Source organism: Prinia subflava, chromosome 8 (genome assembly GCF_021018805.1).
Source record: "Prinia subflava isolate CZ2003 ecotype Zambia chromosome 8, Cam_Psub_1.2, whole genome shotgun sequence".
NCBI lineage: Eukaryota > Metazoa > Chordata > Aves > Passeriformes > Cisticolidae > Prinia > Prinia subflava.
Window position 1 is genome coordinate 13,465,350 of NC_086254.1, and position 18,676 is coordinate 13,484,025.

General features: G+C 55.7%; 1 protein-coding gene across 2 annotated transcripts; it reads left to right on the forward strand.

The window, feature by feature from the left end:
- Positions 1–4,257: 4,257 nt before the first annotated feature.
- ACER1 (alkaline ceramidase 1) lies at positions 4,258–16,915 on the forward strand. Of its 2 annotated transcripts, none has more exons than XM_063403372.1 (7): positions 4,258–4,658; positions 6,572–6,674; positions 13,030–13,144; positions 13,484–13,622; positions 14,675–14,812; positions 15,509–15,646; positions 16,316–16,915. In XM_063403372.1, exons 2-7 carry the CDS (start codon positions 6,582–6,584, stop codon positions 16,482–16,484), a joined length of 792 nt encoding a protein of 263 aa, XP_063259442.1. In that variant the 5' UTR covers positions 4,258–4,658; positions 6,572–6,581; the 3' UTR covers positions 16,485–16,915. The 2 variants fall into 2 exon arrangements, with proteins under 2 accessions (XP_063259442.1, XP_063259443.1); XM_063403373.1 differs by lacking the exon at positions 4,258–4,658 and adding an exon at positions 5,876–6,463.
- The last annotated feature ends 1,761 nt before the right edge of the window (positions 16,916–18,676 follow it).

Consider the following 18,676-nt stretch of genomic DNA (forward strand, 5'->3'; position numbering starts at 1 on the left):
TGTGCTGTGCGTGGCCGAGGTGATTCTTCTCCCTCCTGATTTAGATGTTTTCATCACAAGAAGGGGAGCGTGGGGCAGGTCCCTGCTCAGCCCCTGCAGGCCCAGCAGCTCCCGGTGGGTTGCACAAGCCGCAGCCTCCCCGCACACCTCGCGGTGCTGGAGGCACATGTGACAGATGACAGCGCTGGGAGAACGTCCCTTAATTACTCCTGTTCTCACTGTCACCACCGGCAATTACGGCATTTGCTTTAAACCCGTCGGGATTTCAAAACAAGCCCGGGGTGCTCAGATTGACAAAGCCTCCTGGGCTGCCTGGAATGGCATCCTGCAGGTCACGGGCTGCCTGCGAGATTGCTCAGCGCTGAGGGATTGCTGGGGAATCTCTCCCGGACCCCGGACCAGCCCTGTGGGGCCTGACAAGGCTTGTGCCGTGGCCCTGGGGAGGCTGACTTGCACAAGGTGTTGCACTGAGCAGGTGTTTGGGGCACTGGAGGCTCCAAAGCCACACCTGGCGTGGGGTGCTCCTGGCTTGGCTGCTCCTGCTCCTGCTGCTGCTGCTGCTGGTTTTTGGTTGCCTGGAGCCCCTGCCCTGCCTGGTGAGGAAACACAGAGGTATTTCCAGCTCTGCAAAAGGGAAAGGATGGGGACACTGCTCCTGAAGGGCTCCGAGGCAGCAATGGAGGCAGATGCTCCCATTTGGCTGAGCAAGGCTCATCCAGCATTAGCACATCTCCTGCTGCTCTTGTTATTTCTTCCTGACCACAATTTGTTAAACAGCTTCCCAGGCAGGCAGAGGACAGATCCCTGCCCTGTGGAGCCAGGAAGGAGAGGGATTATCTGACTGTTCAGCATCAGCAAGCTCCCAGGTCACCTGCCTGTGTTTTTACACCTGGAAGCAGGAAATTGCAGTGGTGGGGTTGAAGTACCAAAGGCTAAGGATGGCAGAGGGATAGAGCCTGTCCAGGCAGCTCCAGGCCTTTCCTGGGCACGGACAGAGTGCTGCAGCAGGACAACAAGGAGCCAAAATGCCTGGTCTCCCTTCCTGACTCGCCCTCACCCTCACTGTGAGAATGGAGCAAAGTCATTTGTCTCCATCCACCCCAGGGCTCTGACTCACTCGTGCTGAGCCAACAGCAGTGGCAGTGTGGGATGCCAGCCCTCCCACCTCATCCTCCCTGCCCTGCTCTTGCTGCCCCTCTGCCCACAGCAGCCAAAGCAATAAATAAACACACGTGGCCCTGAGCCACAGGTGCAATTGGTATCTCTGGAAAAAAATCCCTCGTCAGCAGCAGCCAGATGTCTGGGTGGACATCTCCATCCAAGGTGCCACAGGACAAAGCAGGCAGGGCCAGCCTCGAGTTAAGCAACTGGATTCTCCCAAACTCACCTGCCAGAGTCCCCTCTTCCCAGTTTTTGGTGGCAGCAGCAGCAGGACTGCCTGCCCAGCATGGCTTGTGAGCACACAAAACCAGTGAGACACAAAGGCCAACAAGAGAACCCATCTCTGACCACCCTCCCCCTTCCCCACAAAACCTCTCAGTGTCACTCTGAGAACCACCAAATCTGGCTTTTACACTGGGGCTCAGAATTCAGGTTCCTGCCCTGTTGGGTTTCTTTATTTTTACTTTTTTTTACACAGTTTAAAAGTTCTGTTCATAAAGCCCTGGCAGCTGGGCCCTGAGGCTGCTGGTTCAGCTCCTGTGAAGCCCCTGCTCCGTCCCTCAACTTGGACGAGGCTTGGGACGCCCTGGGATAGTGGAAGGTGTCCCTGCCCATGGCAGGGGGTGGCACTGGATGGGCTTTGAGGTCCCTCCCAACCAGTGGAACCTCAGCACCCAGTGCCTGCCCCAGGGATGGCAGAGAGGCGAAGGAGCTGGGATGAGGCCGTCCACGTGAAATCCTGTCCTGTGTCACAAAACCTGGGACATTGCCTGGCATGTGGGGCCTTGCAGGAGGGCATCAGTGCCAGGGAGCAGGGAGGGGCCAGCTGAGGGGACAGGACAGTCCCTGAGGAATGCCACGAGTCCTTCACAGAGCTGGGCTGAGGTGTCTCGTGTGAGGGGCCAGGTGGGGAGGAGGCAGCAGGGCTCAGCAAGGGGGTGAAGACTCCAGGGAAGCTTTGAGAGAAAGAAGTTTCAAATACAGGGAGGATCAGAATCACAGAGTCCTTAATGCTGGATAAACCTTTAAGATTATCAAATCCAACCATCAGCCCAGCACCACCACTGAGTTCATCACTGACCCACGTCCCCAAGTGCCAGATCCACGCTGCTTTTGAGCACCTCCACCACTGCCCTGGGCAGCCTATTCCAGTGCTTTACAGTCTTTCTGGGAGAAAAAAAGCGCCTCTATTTTCCAATCTAAACCTTCCCTGGAGCAACTTGAGGCTCTTTCCTCTTGTCCTGTTGATCATTGCCAGAGAGCAGAGCCTGTCCCCCCAACTGGCCCCTCCTGTCAGGAGTTGTGCAGAGCCACAAGGTCCCCCCTGAGCCTCCTTTTCTCCAGTCTGAGCCCCTCCAGCTCCCTCAGCCCCTCCTGGTGCGCCAGCCCCTCAAGGTCCTTCTTGTCATGAGAAGCCCAAATCTGCCCGTGGGATTTGAGGTGGGGCCTCAGCAGTGCCAGCACTGGGGGGTCTCTGTGTTACTCTCATGAAGCCCAGAAGCTTCACCCTGTGCCCCCTGGGCACCCTCCTGTCCCCAGCCCACCCCTGTGTCAGCACCCCCAGCACCCCCAGCACCCCCAGCACCCCCAGTACCCCCAGCATCCCCAGTACCCCCAGCATCCCCAGTGCCCCCAGCATCCCCAGCACCCCCAGCACCCCCAGCATCCCCAGTGCCCCCAGCATCCCCAGCATCCCCAGTATCCCCAGCATCCCCAGTGCCCCCAGCATCCCCAGCATCCCCAGTATCCCCAGCATCCCCAGTATCCCCAGTATCCCCAGCATCCCTGGCTCTGCTGACCACAGGCAGAGGATGTAAACATTAGCAGCAGTTTGGAGTGAGGACTCAGCAGGAAACCAAGCTCTCTTTATGACCTAGTTATTGATGAATCAGGGGAGATGCAGACCTGTGACACCCTCCCCTGTTATTTACCCTCTGCATGGCACAGGATATATCAGGGATGCTTGGACACTCACTCACCCCAAGGATGTCAGAGGTTTTGGGGTGGGAAAACTCATTCTTTTCGAAGATGTTCACACAGACCAGACATCACCTGTGTGGGTTCTTCTTCCCAAATCCATCTCTGCCACCTTCCCTGCCTCTCTTCCCAGTGGGATTGGCAAGTCACCACTTGTTTCTCACTGAGATTCCCTGTGGAACTGGGGAGTTCCTCACAGCCTGGGAGCTCCGTCTCCTGCTTGCAGAGTCCTTTGGGAGTTCCAGGTGAATAAGAACCAAATCCATCCCAGATTCCCTCACCATCCAGGGGTGGGATCAGCTCTCTGGGATCCCCTTGGATCCTCTGCTCCAAGTCTGTCCTAGCAGGGCACCAAGCCTGGACTTGGTGGCACGTAACGGAGGCTCCACCATGGTGCAATATCAGCTGCTGCTGCAGTGGTTAATTACCCTCATTTCCAAAGCCAGGTGGATTTGTGAGGCTTTTGTAAGCTCTGGCTCAGCCCAGGTCTCCCAGGGATGATCCTTTTCACAGGAGTAGCAAAATAAATGGCAGAGCTTCTCTCCATGGCAAAGGCTGGATCCCTGCTCTTCAGGAAGGACAGAGACAGGGACAGGGACAGGGACAGGGACAGGGACAGGGACAGGGACAGGGACAGGGACAGGGACAGGGACAGGAACACCTTAGACCTTGGTCTCACCCTGCCTGTGGTGTCTCCACCAGGAAGCAGTGGCCAAATAATAAGTTTCATGTTTAAGAAAACAACATATTTCTCTCAACTCTACACGGAGGGAAAAAAAATGTTGTTTTGGGGGAAAAAGTTTAATTGCTGCCAAATTTCTTGAACGCCTGAATGAGGTCCAGGAGGAAAATATTTGCAAAGCAGTGGACCAAAGGTGTCCTGTTCTGATAGTTCTTTAACTAAATACAAAATAAACCGGCTAGAAGAAGTGAGATTTGATAACAACATTCTTTTTGATAATAAAACAGCATTTGGGGGAAAAGTCAAGAAGTGGCTTGAATTTAAATCCTGGAAGAGGCAGCATCACCTTGTTCCACATTTTTTGGTGAAAATTCCTCTTTTTCTCCATGTGCAGGGCAGTTTATGTGGATGTTCCCTCCCCTGGGAGAAGCAGGGCCAGGGCCAGGTGCGTGCGCCTGCGCAGGGAACCTGCCCGGGGGCACACGGATGATTTCAGGCTGCATTTCCACCCCGCTCTTCCAACCCTTCCAGCTCACGCTTCCTTGCCCTGCCTCCTTGCCCCTGCCCATCCAGGGGCACGGATATAAACCCCAACAGCCAATATGTTTCCTGTGGGGGCCCAGGTTTGCCTGGAGGGTGCACATGGCCCCTGTCCCATCCCAACTCTTTCCCTAGGGACGGAGAGAGGGGATTTTCTGGCTGCTGCTGGTGGTGATCTCACACCCTGAGCACTCCTTCGGAGCTACAGCGGCAGGGCAGGTTGCTGCTCCGGCTTTGCTGGAAACCTTGGAGCTCCCAGAGCGTGTGGAAGCAGAGCTGGTCCATTCTGGGATCACAGGTAAGCCAGGCTGGGAGGAGACACCAGCACCCAGTGCTGGGCACTCCATCACTGCTTCCATTTTTCTGCTCCTTCTCCTTCTCCTTCTCCTTCTCCTTCTCCTTCTCCTTCTCCTTCTCCTTCTCCTTCTCCTTCTCCTTCTCCTTCTCCTTCTCCTTCTCCTTCTCCTTCTCCTTCTCCTTCTCCTTCTCCTTCTCCTTCTCCTTCTTCTGTCTCTCCATCCCTTCACCATCTCTCACCTGACACCTCTTGAGCCATGGGCTGGGATTTGCCACGCTGGCTCCGATTGTTTTTCCACCTTGCATCGCTGTAGAAGCGATGAGGGATGAGGAGAGAGTCCCTGTGGTGGGAAGGAGCACACGGAAGCCCAGGAGTGTGAAGAGTCAGCCCTCAAACCCTTTTCCTCCTGCAGCTGTGATCTCAGCTGCTCTGGGAAGCAGCCAGCCTGGATTAAGGAGAGGCCATCGTTAGCTGTGCAGGTTCACCCTCGAGTCTGTCTGTCTGGTTGGAGCAGGAGCTGCAGAAGAGCTCGTTTGTGTCGTGTTCCACTCCTGTGTTTTCTCCCTTTGAACTTGCTTGGGAAGGGAGGCAAGGGAAGCTGTGGGAGTCCCACCCTGCTGCACACCCAGGGGACTGCTGGACACGGCGGTGGCTCAGCTCACCCCACTGCAAACGGGGAGTTTCTCCTCAGCAACATCGTCACCTGATGGTTTGAGACAAACTTCCCTTCCCTGCATTAGAGCTGAAAAGATTTTCAAACAAGCAAAGAAAGCTGCTTGCCACCAGTGCCTTGGGAGCTCAGAGATGCCACTGAGGCAGTGTCACCTCAGTACCTGCCTGGTGCCACCCCAGACCTGCTCACTCTGCAGGGCTGGAGCAGCACAGGTGGCTGGGTTAGTCCCACGCCACATTCAGGGACTGAACTGCTCAGCTTCAGTGAATTTCTGTCTCTGTTTTGTACCAAAAACCCAGCTACTGTGCTTCCAGATGCTTCTAAGGTTGGCACCTGTCTTCAAAAACAGCTCTAAAGTCTCAAAGATCTGAAAAAAAAATATGGCAAATAGGAAATTTCTGATCAAAATAAGATCAGAACTGCTTTTTCAAATTAATGAAAGAGTGACAAGAAAAAATGAGGACAGGAAAATTTTTAACATGGGGAAAAAAAACCAAGAAGTTTAGCCTTTCTTTTTGTCTGGAGTCCCATCTGTAGCTGCAGTGCTGCCAGAGGCTGGGTCTGGTGGTGGAGAACCCACTGGAGGTGTCAAACTCTGATTCCTTTCACTGGCAAACCAGGGTGGGGATTGCCTGGGAGTGCACTCCAAGTGAAATCCAAATCAGAGGGAAGAGGCACCTCCCAGTGCTCCCAGTGCCCCAGGACTCTGGGAATGCCCGGGGTCTGTGCTGGTGCTCCGGGGCTGAGCTCCCGTGAGTGAGTTCCAGCCCTCGGGAAGATGCTGAGGAACGACGGTGGAGAACAGAGCCAATGAGCACCAACCTCTGTAGGGCTGTCCACTCCCCAGAGGTAACTCAGAGAGCACAGGGAAGTCCTCCTGGCAGGAAGGTCTGAGTCATAAAGAAAGTGAGGAGAAGGGAGAAGATGAAGTGACAAGGACTGGGTTGAAATGGGGAAACGTCCTGTGGCAGCAACACCACCTGATGAAAGATGTTAATGCCATGGATTGGTGACCATCCTCAGAGTACAAGAGCATTTTCTGGGGCTATTTGCAACTCCTGCATCGAGGGGAGAGCGGAACCACTGTGCAGTAGGATGTGTGTTGGGAAGAGGATGAGTCCTTGGTAGCCGGGTAAGGCGCTGTGCCGGGCTGGCTGGTGAGGAGCGGGTTCCCCTTTGGGTGTGCAGCCCTCTCCTCCCCTGTGCCCACCACTGACCTGCTCCTCTCCTTCTCCCCAAGGTGCCCGACCATGCCGAGCATATTCTCCTACCAGAGCGCCGAGGTGGATTGGTGTGAGAGCAACTTCGTGCGCTCGGCCGTGATTGCCGAGTACTACAACACCGTGAGTGCCCAGGGAGGCTGGGGCCGGCTCCGGGCGCCCAGGAGCTGCTCTTGGGATCCAGGCAGGATGGGACATCCCTCTTTTCTTTCCTCCTCCTCACTCCTTTGAGCTTCCTGGTGCTGGAGGGTGCTGGTATGGGGAGCGTTTTCTGAGCTGCAGGTAAATCGCGGGACTTTCGTTGCTTGCGACGGTCGCTCCCCAAAACGCGCTGGGGTCAGGGGTGCCTCTGGTGTGTGTGTGGGGGGGTTGATTCCCAGTGAGAAAACTCTGGCAGAGCTCCTTCGCAGCCCAGATCTGTGAGATCCTGTTATACCAGTCCTGCAGCTCTGCTGCCAGCCCGGTTAAGCCCCATAACAGGGCTCACATATTCCAGCTAAATGTACAGGAGTGGCAGAACGAGAGGCAGCGCTGCCATGAACCGTGTCAGGCAGGTGGGGAACACGGAACTCAGCGCAGAGGGAGGCTGCTGTGTGAGCCAGCTTCACCTCCTGAGATCCTTTATCACCCAGGCTGCTTCCAGTGCCATCCAGCACGGCTGGAGCATCCCTGTCTGCCTGCAGAGGGCTGGGAGATAAGCGGCCTCTCCGAGCATGTCCTGCTCCCTCAGAGCAATTAAAGGCTCCCAGGGTGTGAGGCATGTGGATTTACAGCCTTCCACAGGCCTTGTTTACAACTTTTGGCAATTACTGTCTAACACTACAAGGTCTTGTTCTCATGGAAATGGCTCTTCCTCTTTTTTTTGAAGCATTTCCTGTTTTTAATAAATTACCTGTAATGACAATAATTCCCCAGCCCAGGCTCTAATCGCCCAGCCAGGGTCTCAGAGGAGGGGGCTGTGTGTAGTCACTGCTCTTTGACACACTCAACAAAAATCTGCCAGTCCAGACCAAATCCTCCTCCCCTGTGGCACCCAGCTGGGTGTTTTGTGCTCTTTGCTGTTTTCTGCTGCTGCTGCGTGGGCTCAGAGGGCACAATGAGCAAGGAGATACAGAAATCACTCAATCCTCACATCAGCATCTCAGTTCTTAGGGCTTGGAGCAACCTGCTTAATGGAACACATCCCTGCACATGGCAAGGGGTGGAAGGACAGGATCTTTATGGTCCCTTCCAACCCAAACCATCCTTAATAGAGCTGGAGGTGCCCAAAGCCTCTGTGTTTGAAAGAGTCACTGCTGACACTGGAGAGGAGTTGATTTCCACCAGGAGCACGAAGCCTGAAAGTGAAGGTTTTGGTTTTGGTCTGAATTCATTCCAGGAGATAAATTTGCCTCGTGTCCTAGTTTGATACCTACGGCAGCATTTTCTAAACACGTCCTTGGAGCTGAGATACCATTTACAGCCAGACTGGCAAAGTGGCTCGGAATCCTTATCACACCAACAACTATCTCAGCTCTTCAAAAGGCACTTCAGTGTCTGACTCCTCTGCTGGACACCAGCTGGTGTGGCCAGATGCATGACTAATTCTTGTAGACCCTCTAATTCCCATAAAACATTAACTCTCAGCTGCCTGGGTCGTTCTGTGGCACGGGTTTCTAAATTCTGTGGCTACTTCTGAAAATCTCACGCAGGTGCCCAGTCCTGGAGGGAGGTCCCTGCTAGCCACAGCCATGTCCCAGGTTTCCATACCACACCACTGGGCTTGTTGGGATGAATTCTTAGTGTGGGACTCAGGCACAGTGAGGAAAACCTCTCCAATGCATTTTCAATGCAGATTAAAACAAGTGTGATACTGAGGGACAGAGGGATATGGACAAGCAAACGCTGCAGGATTTTTTCCAGCAGTTGGACTTGTCCTTTTTCTCCTCTGTATGACACTGGGTACCTCTCCCTCAGCAGAGAAAGAGCTTTTTATGGTCCCTGCACTGATGTCCTTTTTGCCAGGCTCAGGAGATCAGCAGAGTGCAGGAAGGGAGGGAAAAAATTCTGTCTTGGGATGTGATTCCTGAGCAGCAGGAATGTAACTGTGCCGTGTCAGCTGCCTGCCTTGGGCTGGCTGGTGACCTCCTGCCCAGACAAGGGCTGGCAGAGGAGCAAACCCTCCTAAAATCTGCCACTGTCTGAGCATCTGACAACAACCACAAGGCTGTGCTGTGCTCAGAGCCAGACCTGTCACCAAAAGTGGGCAGGAACGTCACTGACATGGGGATCACCCCTTCCTCAGCAGCTCAGCCTGGCTGGCACTGCCTGGGCCCCTTCCTCAGCTGCCACTGCCTGGGTCTCACCCCCTGCAGCAGCACAGGGACCCCCCTTCCTGCTCTGGGATCCCCCCAGGAGGATCAAACTCCTTGTGGTGTGCCCTAAAGGGGGGATTATAGAAATCTGAGATCTGCAGCTATCCCTGCTGGCTGCATCCTGCAGATCCAGCTGGGGCTCAGGGCATTACCCCAGGTGTGATCCTGACAACCTGCATTTCTCTTCTCCTCCCCATTCATTTGTTCCCTAGATTCAGGTTGCTGTTCCCTATATTCAGGTTGCTGCCTCTCTGCAGCAATTACTGCCCTCAATTAATTATACCAATATTTACCTCAGTGTCAATTTTGCAGAGTTTTAGGCTAGCTGGGAACCCAGCCAGCTCCTACCCAAGCCTCCTGGATCACTAAACCAACAGGGTTTCCTCTCCAATGTCTTCCTCCCAGCCCTGCCCGGGGCTGGAGCGGAGCTGTTTTGTGCCAGCAGCAGCAAATGTGCTGCTGGGGATTGCTCTGTGCCAGCCACACTCTCTCAGGCCTGCTTGGCTTCGATGCTTTTTATTAGAAATAAGCACCAGGGGTATGAGAAAAGAATGTAAACAGTACCTTTAAGTACCTAGTAATACATGGTGGCTCATGGCTGGATGCAGTTCAGCAACAAAGCTCTATTTATAGTGACTCAGTGACCCAGAAATTTATTGTCCTCTGGCTGCTCGGGGGAGAGCAGAATTGTGCTCCAGGAGGGTCATCAGTCAGGGACTTGTCTTTCTACCCTCGTTTCTTTGCTGAAATGACTGATCCAGGATGCTGGTAATGACACCCACGTCCCCAGCAGAGCCTCTTTGCAGCGGCTCTGACACTGCTCACACCCAGAGCTCCTGGATGCTCCATTGAGTGGTGAAATAAAGGGTGCAGATCTACCAGGGAAGGGCTCAGTGGCTGTGTGGGGTGTCCTGACCCTCTCACATTCTCACTAATCCCATGGCTCTCTTGCCTGCCCAGATAGTTGTGCTCAGGAGCCTGGCCCAGGACGCTGCAAACACTCCCCAAACTGCTGCTTCCTGCCCCAAAGCACCAGCGTTGGGATGTCAGGACCTGCAGCCTCATCCCCTGCAACACAGGCCTGGCTTTAGGAACCTGCTGCACAGGTCTGGAGAGCCTCAGAGGTGTCCACTTCTGTCTCTGGCCCTGTGGGCTCCTCTCTCAACTAAAGCTGGTTCACTGTGAGTGAGCTCTGAACTCAGAGTCCTGCAGGAATCTCCTTCCACTGCAGGCAGTGCCTGGCTGGAGTGGGGAGCAGCCTCTGCTGCTGCTGTGCTTAAACCAGCACCTCCTGCCTCAGCCCATGGCAGAGGCTGATCTCACCTGCCACAGGTGAGGGTTCTGTCCCTCTGTCTCAGGCTGGAGTTGCAGAAGTTGGGGTCTTCCCAATGATCCTGTTAATGCACCAGGATTAGAATCGTGGTGCTGATCCCAGCCTCACTTCTCTGCTAGGAGGAGAAGCAAAGAGCTGGGCTCAGCTGAGGCACTGGAGCAGTAACTCACACTTACGGGAGTGGGACAGGCTGGGAGCTCAGGCAGGGGACTCTGGCTCGTCCTATGCAGCACCACAATCCCAAATTTTCCTAAGCAAGAACCATTTTCCCTGGGAGCCCGTGCTTCCCGGTGAGATCCCTTCCCCGAGCTTGCAAAGCCCGGTGAAAAAGGAAGGCTAGGAGCCCACAGAGAGTCATTAAACTAGTTCGGATTTCTCTCCCCGTGCTGCAGGGTGGAGCAGGCCTGGCCCAGCAGACAGGTCCAGGTTTTGGGCACTCGCTGCTCCTCCCCAGCTCCCACATTTTGCCCATCAGCATCTCCTCTCTCCTGTGCAATGGCAGCTTCAGCCAGCCCAGCTTGCTCGTCCTATCACACCTTGGCTCCATCACCACTCCCTGACACCCCTGGCAGAGGGAGCTGGTGTCTCCTGCCCAGTGTGAGCAGAGAGGCTGAAATAGGGGCTGTGCTAGGGGGTCCCAGCCTGAGCAGAAACTCCAGAAAAACTTCTAATGGGTGTCCCGGGAGCAAAACCCTCCTAACCTGGTCTGAGATGGAGCTTGCCACATCCTAGAGGGAAGAGAGAAAGTCAGCATTTACAAATCAGGGCTTGGAGCCAACAGTGATGAAAACCCCGTGTCCCCCACGGGGGTGGGAGCTGTCCCTAAGCTCCCAGCTTGGCTGCTCCGCAAGGAATCCCGTTCGTCTTCCTGACCCTATTGGCACTGTTCCCCTGGTTATCCGTCCTCTCTGCTATCTGATCTTGCACATCCCGTCCCGAATTAATGAAGTGATAACACAGCTATCATGTAATTAATGGCACTGTTGCAATGCCTGGTGCTCAGGGATCCAGAGATCTCCTCTCCTGCATCACCTCACTGACGTGCGTGCTGCCACTTGCTCTCTCCTGCCTTTTCCCCCTCCTTGCTATCCCTGTTTGCCTTCCAAAAGCCTCCTTAATCATTTCAGGGGGAAAGAAATGTTTGAAGCACGGCTGTTGCTTGAACACATGGTTTGATTTCTCAGTTTCTGAACAGTTTGACCTCGAGGGTGCAAGTGGGAGCAGCACTTCTCTTTTCATGGCTGGAATGGGAATTGGCCTGGATTTGGCTCTAAGCACCTGTGGAAAACCGATACATTCGACCTGAGAACTGCTGTTAATGGGAGCATCAACTTGTCTCATGGAAGCCTTAGGGAAAATCAAGATGAATCTCCGGTGTTTAAGGGAATAGAGATCTCACATTAGGCGTGAATTGTGTTTCCCTCTGGAACGGGAGAGGGCGTGTTCCAGAGATATGACAACATTCCAGTGATTTGCAGCCCTGTTACCATAAACTGGGATCCCAGGGGACACCACAAGCCCAGCACTGATTTTGTAATTTACCCGGAGCTGCTGAGGGGTGGGAGGCTCCAGCTGTGGATGCCAAATTCCAGGCACGGGGTCTGGGTCAGCGTGGAACTGGAAGATGAAAGGAAAAGGGTTGTTAGGCTGAGATAAAAGTCACCCTGGTGCTTTGCCAAATGGCACTTGAGCAGATGGCTCCAGAGCCCCAAAGAGCTGTCTGGCAGGTAAATGCAGCACCACAATCCCAGCCTTTCATAAGCAAGAACCATTTTCCCTGGGGAGGCCGTGCTTCCCGGTGAGATCCCTTCCCTGAGCTTGCAAAGCCCGGTGAAAAAGGAAGGCTAGGAGCCCACAGAGGGTCATTAAATTCGTTCAGATTGCTCTCCCCCGTGCTGCAGGGTGGAGCAGGCCTGGCCCAGCAGACAGGTCCAGGTTTTGGGCACTCGCTGCTCCTCCCCAGCTCCCACATTTTGCCCATCAGCATCTCCTCTCTCCTGTGCAATGGCAGCTTCAGCCTGTCCAGCAAGGGGCTGAGCCCCAGCATCATCCCCTCCTCCCCAGAACCACCCCCTGCTCCCCAGACTAATCAAAGTCCATCAAAGAAGGAATTTTGCAGAGTTGGAAGCCAGAGCAGAACAGCTCCTCTGTGTTCACCTGCCAGGTGTGTTTAGAGGTTTATGACCTCATGTAATTACCAGTGTCCAGAACACCTCCCTCCCCAGGCCAGGTGGCTTCACAGCTGACACCACAGGATGTCACCTCTGTCCTGCCTCTTCCCACCTACTGATGTCCTGCTCATCCTGCTGCTTTCCACCACACCCACTCCCAGCTCAGGATGTTTTGCTGACCGTGGCTTGCTGTGCTGGCCAAGCTCCTCACACCCTTCCAACCCCTCACAAGGGGTCAGGGGCCATCCAGGCAGCTCCTGGAGGGTCTGGGTTGATGTGAGAGGGAGATGGCTGCAAACAGAGGAGTTGCTTGGAGACACTGGGCAGCTGAAAATAAACCAGCATCACCCAAAAGGGACACAGCACCTCACCCTGGGCTTGCTGGCCGCAGAGGGAGGGCAGAGGTGCCTGCAGCCACTGCTGCCACAGCAAGAGCTGCCCTTCCAGTTCCAGCCTGGCCTCTGGAGACACACCTCTGTCCTCTCCCTGTGCCAAGAGCAACCCCTGCTTCTGCACGAGGCTCTCTGCTGGAGATCAGGATCCTCCTCACACACGGGGAAACTGAGGCCCGTGGTGGGACGGGGACTGCCCAGGAGCTGAGTGTGCCTCTTGTTTTTCAGATCAGCAATGTGAGCTTCTTTGTGCTGTCTCCTGCGCTGCTGTACCTGAACCGGCAGTACTGCCAGAAGAAGGCTGTGCCCCTCTACTTCATCTCGGGGCTGCTCCTCCTCGTAGGTGGGTGCCAGTGCGGTGGGAAGACCAGACAGGCTGCCAGACTACCCAACACGAGACCTTTGGAGGGTCTCAGTGGCCAAAGCACAGGGAAAACTTGGGTAGGCAGCCAAGCAGCCAGGTCTGTTTGAAGCCTGCAGCCTGTGATTCCTGCCAGCTGTGGATATGCAGCTTCCAGCCCTGTAACTCCCCGTGGTGTGACTGGACTGACTCAGTGCAGCCCCCTTGAACACCCAAATCCATGCCCTGCCCTTCAGGAGTGGTGTATCTTCAGGAACAGCTCCCCAGGGCCTTGTAGGAGGACGGAGCTTTGTCACCTCAGGGTGTCCTTGCTCCTTGCAGGTCTCTTCTCCATGTACTTCCACATGACCCTGAGCTACGTGGGACAGCTCTTGGATGAGCTCTCCATCCTCTGGACGCTGGCTGTGGCTTATTCCTTCTGGTACCCACAGGCTTACTTCCCCAAGTGCATCAAGACCAGGTATGGCACACAGGGACACGGTGCAGGCTCCGAGGGGAGGGATGGAGCACTGACACCGAGGTGTAGGGACCCACAGATCCCCCAGTTCCCCTGCAAGGGGTCAGCTCTGAGGTCACTGAAGGGCTTTAGGACCAGGCCCTCCTTCTTTTGATGCTGACAGAGGGAAAGACATAACCCCCTGTGCCAGGCTCCTTTCAGCTGGAGCTGTTTGTGTTTGTGTCTCTGCAGAGCAAACTTTGCATGGTGAATTTTAAAATTAATTAGAAAATTAAATGTTCCTGAACATTAACATTCAATTACTCACGCTGTCAATCTGTTCCAGCATCCTCTATCATCCACAGAGAGCTTTCCCTCAAGGCTGAGGGGGTTTCCCATAGGACAAGATGGTTACACCCCTCATTCCAAGGAGGGTTGGCTGGGCTGGAGGAGCCCAGCAGAAAGGATGGGGCCACTGGGAGGGCATGGACCAGCAGAAATGGGAACCCAGCAGGGCTTTACTCAGAGGATGTCCCCTCCTGGCTGGAGTCCTCTGAGCCAGCCCGGTTCCTTGCAAAGTCCTGCTCCAAGTCCTGCTCTTCCCATGCCGAACAGGAGGTCACCAGGAGTTCACGGTGGAGACGGGGCTGGGAGAGAGGGAAGGGACTTGGGAAGGGATTTGCATGTGAAAGGCCCCTCTGAGCCCTATTGTTGCTCAGGGAGCCCAAATCGGTGTTTGCACAGCCCTGCCTGGCAGCCCTTCCCCGTGCAGAGCTCCCTGCCTTTGCCTCATCCCTGGCAGCACCACGAAAGGGCAGGAGCTGCCTCCTGGGCTGTGCCCCGGCTCTGTCACGGACCCGTCACAGGCGGGTCACGGACACGGCTCTGTCACTGGGGGCTGCCACCTCAACCTTCCTGCCAGGACCCCACAGACACTGAGGGCAGCCACGTGCAAACAGACGAGGGCTGCTGGGGAAGCTTTTCCCCTCTCAGGACAGGAGCAGGCCCTTTCCCATCCTTATCCTCCCCTCCTGTGAGCCCTGGGGGCACTGACTCTCACTCCCAATTCCCCTCAGGAGGCATTTCCTCTGGCTGACTGGTATCACCACCGTGATCAGCACCTTGATGTCTTTCGTGAAGCCGACTCTCAACGCCTACGCGCTCAACTGCATCGCCTTCCACCTGCTGTACTTGACCTGGCGGGAGCTCAAGAAGTAAGGAGGGGGCTCAGGGGTTACCTGCAGGCCCAGCTGTGCTCCTGTCGGGCAGTGACTCTGTTCTCCACACTGAACTGAGCCCAAGCCTTCACCAGCCTCTGTACTAGGGAGGGGCCAGGCAGAGGCCCAGGCAGGACTGTGGGCAGTGGGGTACAAGAAGGACACCTGGCCCAGGTGGCCCCACAGAATGGGGACAACCCATGGGACAGTGGTGGAGTCATCATCCCTGGAAGTTTCCAAAAACCCTGTGGATGTGGCATTTGAGGACAGGGTTTTGTGCTGAACATGGTGGTGGTACTGGGTTAACTGTTGGACATGATGACCTTAAAGGTCTTTTCCAACCTTTACAGTCCTACGAGTCCATGATTCTCCCCCTCAGCTGCCATCTCTGTAGTTCCTTCCCCTTTGTGGGGCATTTGGGAACTAATGTGGGGCTGAGAGAACCCACCAGGGTCTAGAGAGAAAGACAGGAGTGCTTTGGCATCTCCCAGCATCATCCTCACACCCAGAAAATCAGAAATCCCCTCCCCAGAGCCACACTTTTCCCGTTCCCGTGGGATTCTGAGGAATACTCTTCTGAAGAAGCTTGCTGGGGTTTGCACTGCTGCATGTGCAGGCAGGAACCAGCTCTCTTTAAAACTCCCTTTCCTTCCAACACAATTCCTCTGCTCCCTGTCCCTCGCTGTCTCCCAGGTGCAATGACAAACGGGTTCACCGGATGGCCGCGGTCATGGTGATGTGGTGGGCACTGGCCATCACCAGCTGGATCAGTGACCGCTGGCTCTGCTGGCTCTGGCAGGCCATCAACTTCCCCTACTTCCACAGCTTCTGGTAAGGACTCCAGGAACCCCAGCCCAAATATTTCCTGGGCTGAAAGGTCCAAACAGAAATAGCAGCTGAGACGAAACACTCAGCTGCATTATTTCCCCACCCTCTCCCCCTTTCCTATCACTATGGGAGCTTCTCCTCACTCAGCCCAAGGATTCAGCCCCAACCACTGTTTAATGTCCCCTTCCTCCTCCACACCAGCCAAGCACTGTTTTGCAAGTGAAACAGTTCCAGAAGTCCCTCCAGGTGGGCTCTCCAAGGGCCGTGGCTGCTCCTGGGGTGCTGTGTGAAGTGCAGTGTCCTTGGGGTTATGTTAGCAGCCAAACTGAAAGGCGGGGCTTTGTTTGGACCTGACATTTCAGTGCCTGCCCAGGTGGGGCTGCAGGTGCTGCACACTCAGCTCCATCCTCACAAAGCACTGGGGTGGCTGGGACAGACAATGCAGCCAGGAAATGGGGAATGGTTGGAAGGAGTCCCCTGTGTCACCCCAGCCCCTCTGCACCAGGAATTGTCCCCAGCCCAGCTCACAGAGCTCTGCCCTGTAGGCACAAACCCTGCAGGACCCACACTCCCTGCAGCCCTTGTGGGTCCTTTAAGGGCTGCAGCCTCAGGGTGACCATGCCAGCAGGCAAAGACCCCTCTGTCCAACACAGGTTTTGGTTTCCTTGGCAGGCACGTGCTGATTGCCATGTCCCTGCTGTACTGCTGCCCGCTGGTCATTTACTTCGACGTCACCTACGAGATGCCCTCGTTCAAGCCAAAGCTGGAATACTGGCCCAGCGACTCGTGGCCTGTCGTGGTGCCCTACGTCACCCTGGAGGAACCCCACAAGCAGTGCTAGAGCTGGGTGCCCTCAGGCCTCCCTGGGGCACGGGTGTGTGATGCTCACACGGGGAACTCCTCAGTCGTGTTCCTCCTGTTCCTCAGGCAGGGGCAGTGTGGTAGCGGAGGGGGCAGGGAGCAGCTGAGGCCTCGTGATGCTGGGCATGAAGCAAGGAGGGAGCCACAGGTGCCTTGGAAGGCTCTGCCCACACTGGTGTTCAGGGAGATTTCCTCCAGCAGGTCCCCACGAGGAGGGGAGGGACACGGTGCTGCTTCTGTGTCCTCTGTGTTAGTCAAGCACCAGCACCCCTTGCTGACAGGGGCACAGAGGAGAACACTGAAGCCAAACTGGTGACAGCTGGGTTTGTTGGGGCTGCTCTAATAATTATTATTATTAACTCTATTTATTGATGTATGTGATTTTATTCAGGAGAGCTGTGCATTAAAGCTGTGGACACTGACTTGTACTGAAGCCTTTTTATTTCCTATGACTGTACCACATCCTCTCACCTGCCAGTCACTCCCATAGATGGGGGCCAAAGCTCTCCCTGACCCAGGGAGAGCTGTTTATAAAGAGAAATCCTGGGTGACAGCCCAAAAGAGGCTCTGCTGGCCCAGGCCATGGGCTGCCCTGCCCCAGGCTCTTCCCCTTCCTCAAATCCCAGTCGTCCTTGTTCCTCCCCAGCTCTGAGTCTCCAAAGGCCTCTGACCTCTGGAAGGGCTGTCTGGGGGCAGGATGAGGTAAGGAGCCAGGATGGGCAAAGCTGGCTGAAGGAGGGGATTGCCCCACTCTGCTCTGCACTGGGGCAGCCTCACCTCCAGTGCTGGGGGCACTCTGGGCACCACAAGATCAGAAGGATCCAAAGCTGCTGGAGAGTGCCCAAAGGAGGGACACGGAGCTGGGGAAGGGTCTGAGGAGAGGCTGAGGGCACTGGGCTCGTTCAGCTGGAGCAGAGGAGACTGAGGGGAGGCTCCTCGGGGGCTGCAGCTCCTCCTGAGGGGAGGCAGAGGGGCAGGGGCTGAGCTCTGCTCTGGGACAGGAGCCCAGGAAGGGCTGGAGCTGTGTCAGGGCTTGGGCTGGAGCTCAGGGAAAGGTTCTTCCCCCCGAGGGTGCTGGGGCACTGCCCAGGCTCCCCAGGGAATGGTCCCAGCCCCAAGGCTGCCAGAGCTCCAGGAGCGTTTGGACAACGCTCTCAGGGATGCTCAGGGTGGCATTGTTGGGGTGTCTGTGCAGGAACAGATGATCCCTGTGGGTCCCTCTCAGCTCAGGATATTCTGTGATTCTATGATATTAGATAAAAATGTCATTACCTTTGCAGGAACAGAGATGCAAAACCTCAGAGAAGGACAGTACTGTGCTTTCCAGGCTGTCCCCACTGTTGCTCTCACAGCAACAGGACACCCTCCTGTTCCCTAAACCTTGCTGCTCACAGCTGAGCCTTGTGTTGGGTCTGGGTCCTGGCCCAGGCTGCAGGGACTGTCACTGCAGAGCACCAAGGCTGGCAGGTAGCTGAGGCTGGCTCCCTGCAACGCAGCCACACCAAGGCAATGTCACTCCAAGGACCATTTTTGGGCCCCTGGGAGTAAAGTGACAGCAGGAGCACTCTGGATTTTATCTCTGAGGTGATGGGCAGTGCCTTCTCCCATGGCTGCAGCTGCCTCCTACCTCCCTCTGCAATGGTCCCCAGGGCCACTAGATGGCAAATTTGGCTCATGAACCCCGAGAAATATTTCATCCTGGAGAGGGATGCTTTGCCACGGACTGGATTGCCAGGCCTGGTCCCTCTGTTCTCTCCATCCTCCAGCATTGGGGTCAGACACCTCTCCTCCAGCACGGCCACCCCTCAGACACCTGCACAAGGTGCAGGGCACTGGGAACCGGCATCTCCAGCCCGTGCTTGCCCCTGTCTGCCTGTCCTGGTGCCCATCTCGTCTCTTTGCCTCTTTGTCTCCCCTGCGTGCCACCACTCCCACCTCTCCCCTCATCACCCCGTCTCCCTTTCGCTGACCCTCCGTGCCGCTCTCCCCCCTCCTCACCCTTTCCCCGGCCCATCACATTCTTCCCCAGCCTATTAATAACTTCTGGGCAATTGCACCGGGTCCCCGCTGGGCCCGGCCCCGCCGCCGCCGCTGCCCCGCGCAGCCACTGAACGCGCCGGCAGCAAGTTCAAAAGTGCAGCGGGGCTTTCACAGCCCCGAGCCCCGTCAGGG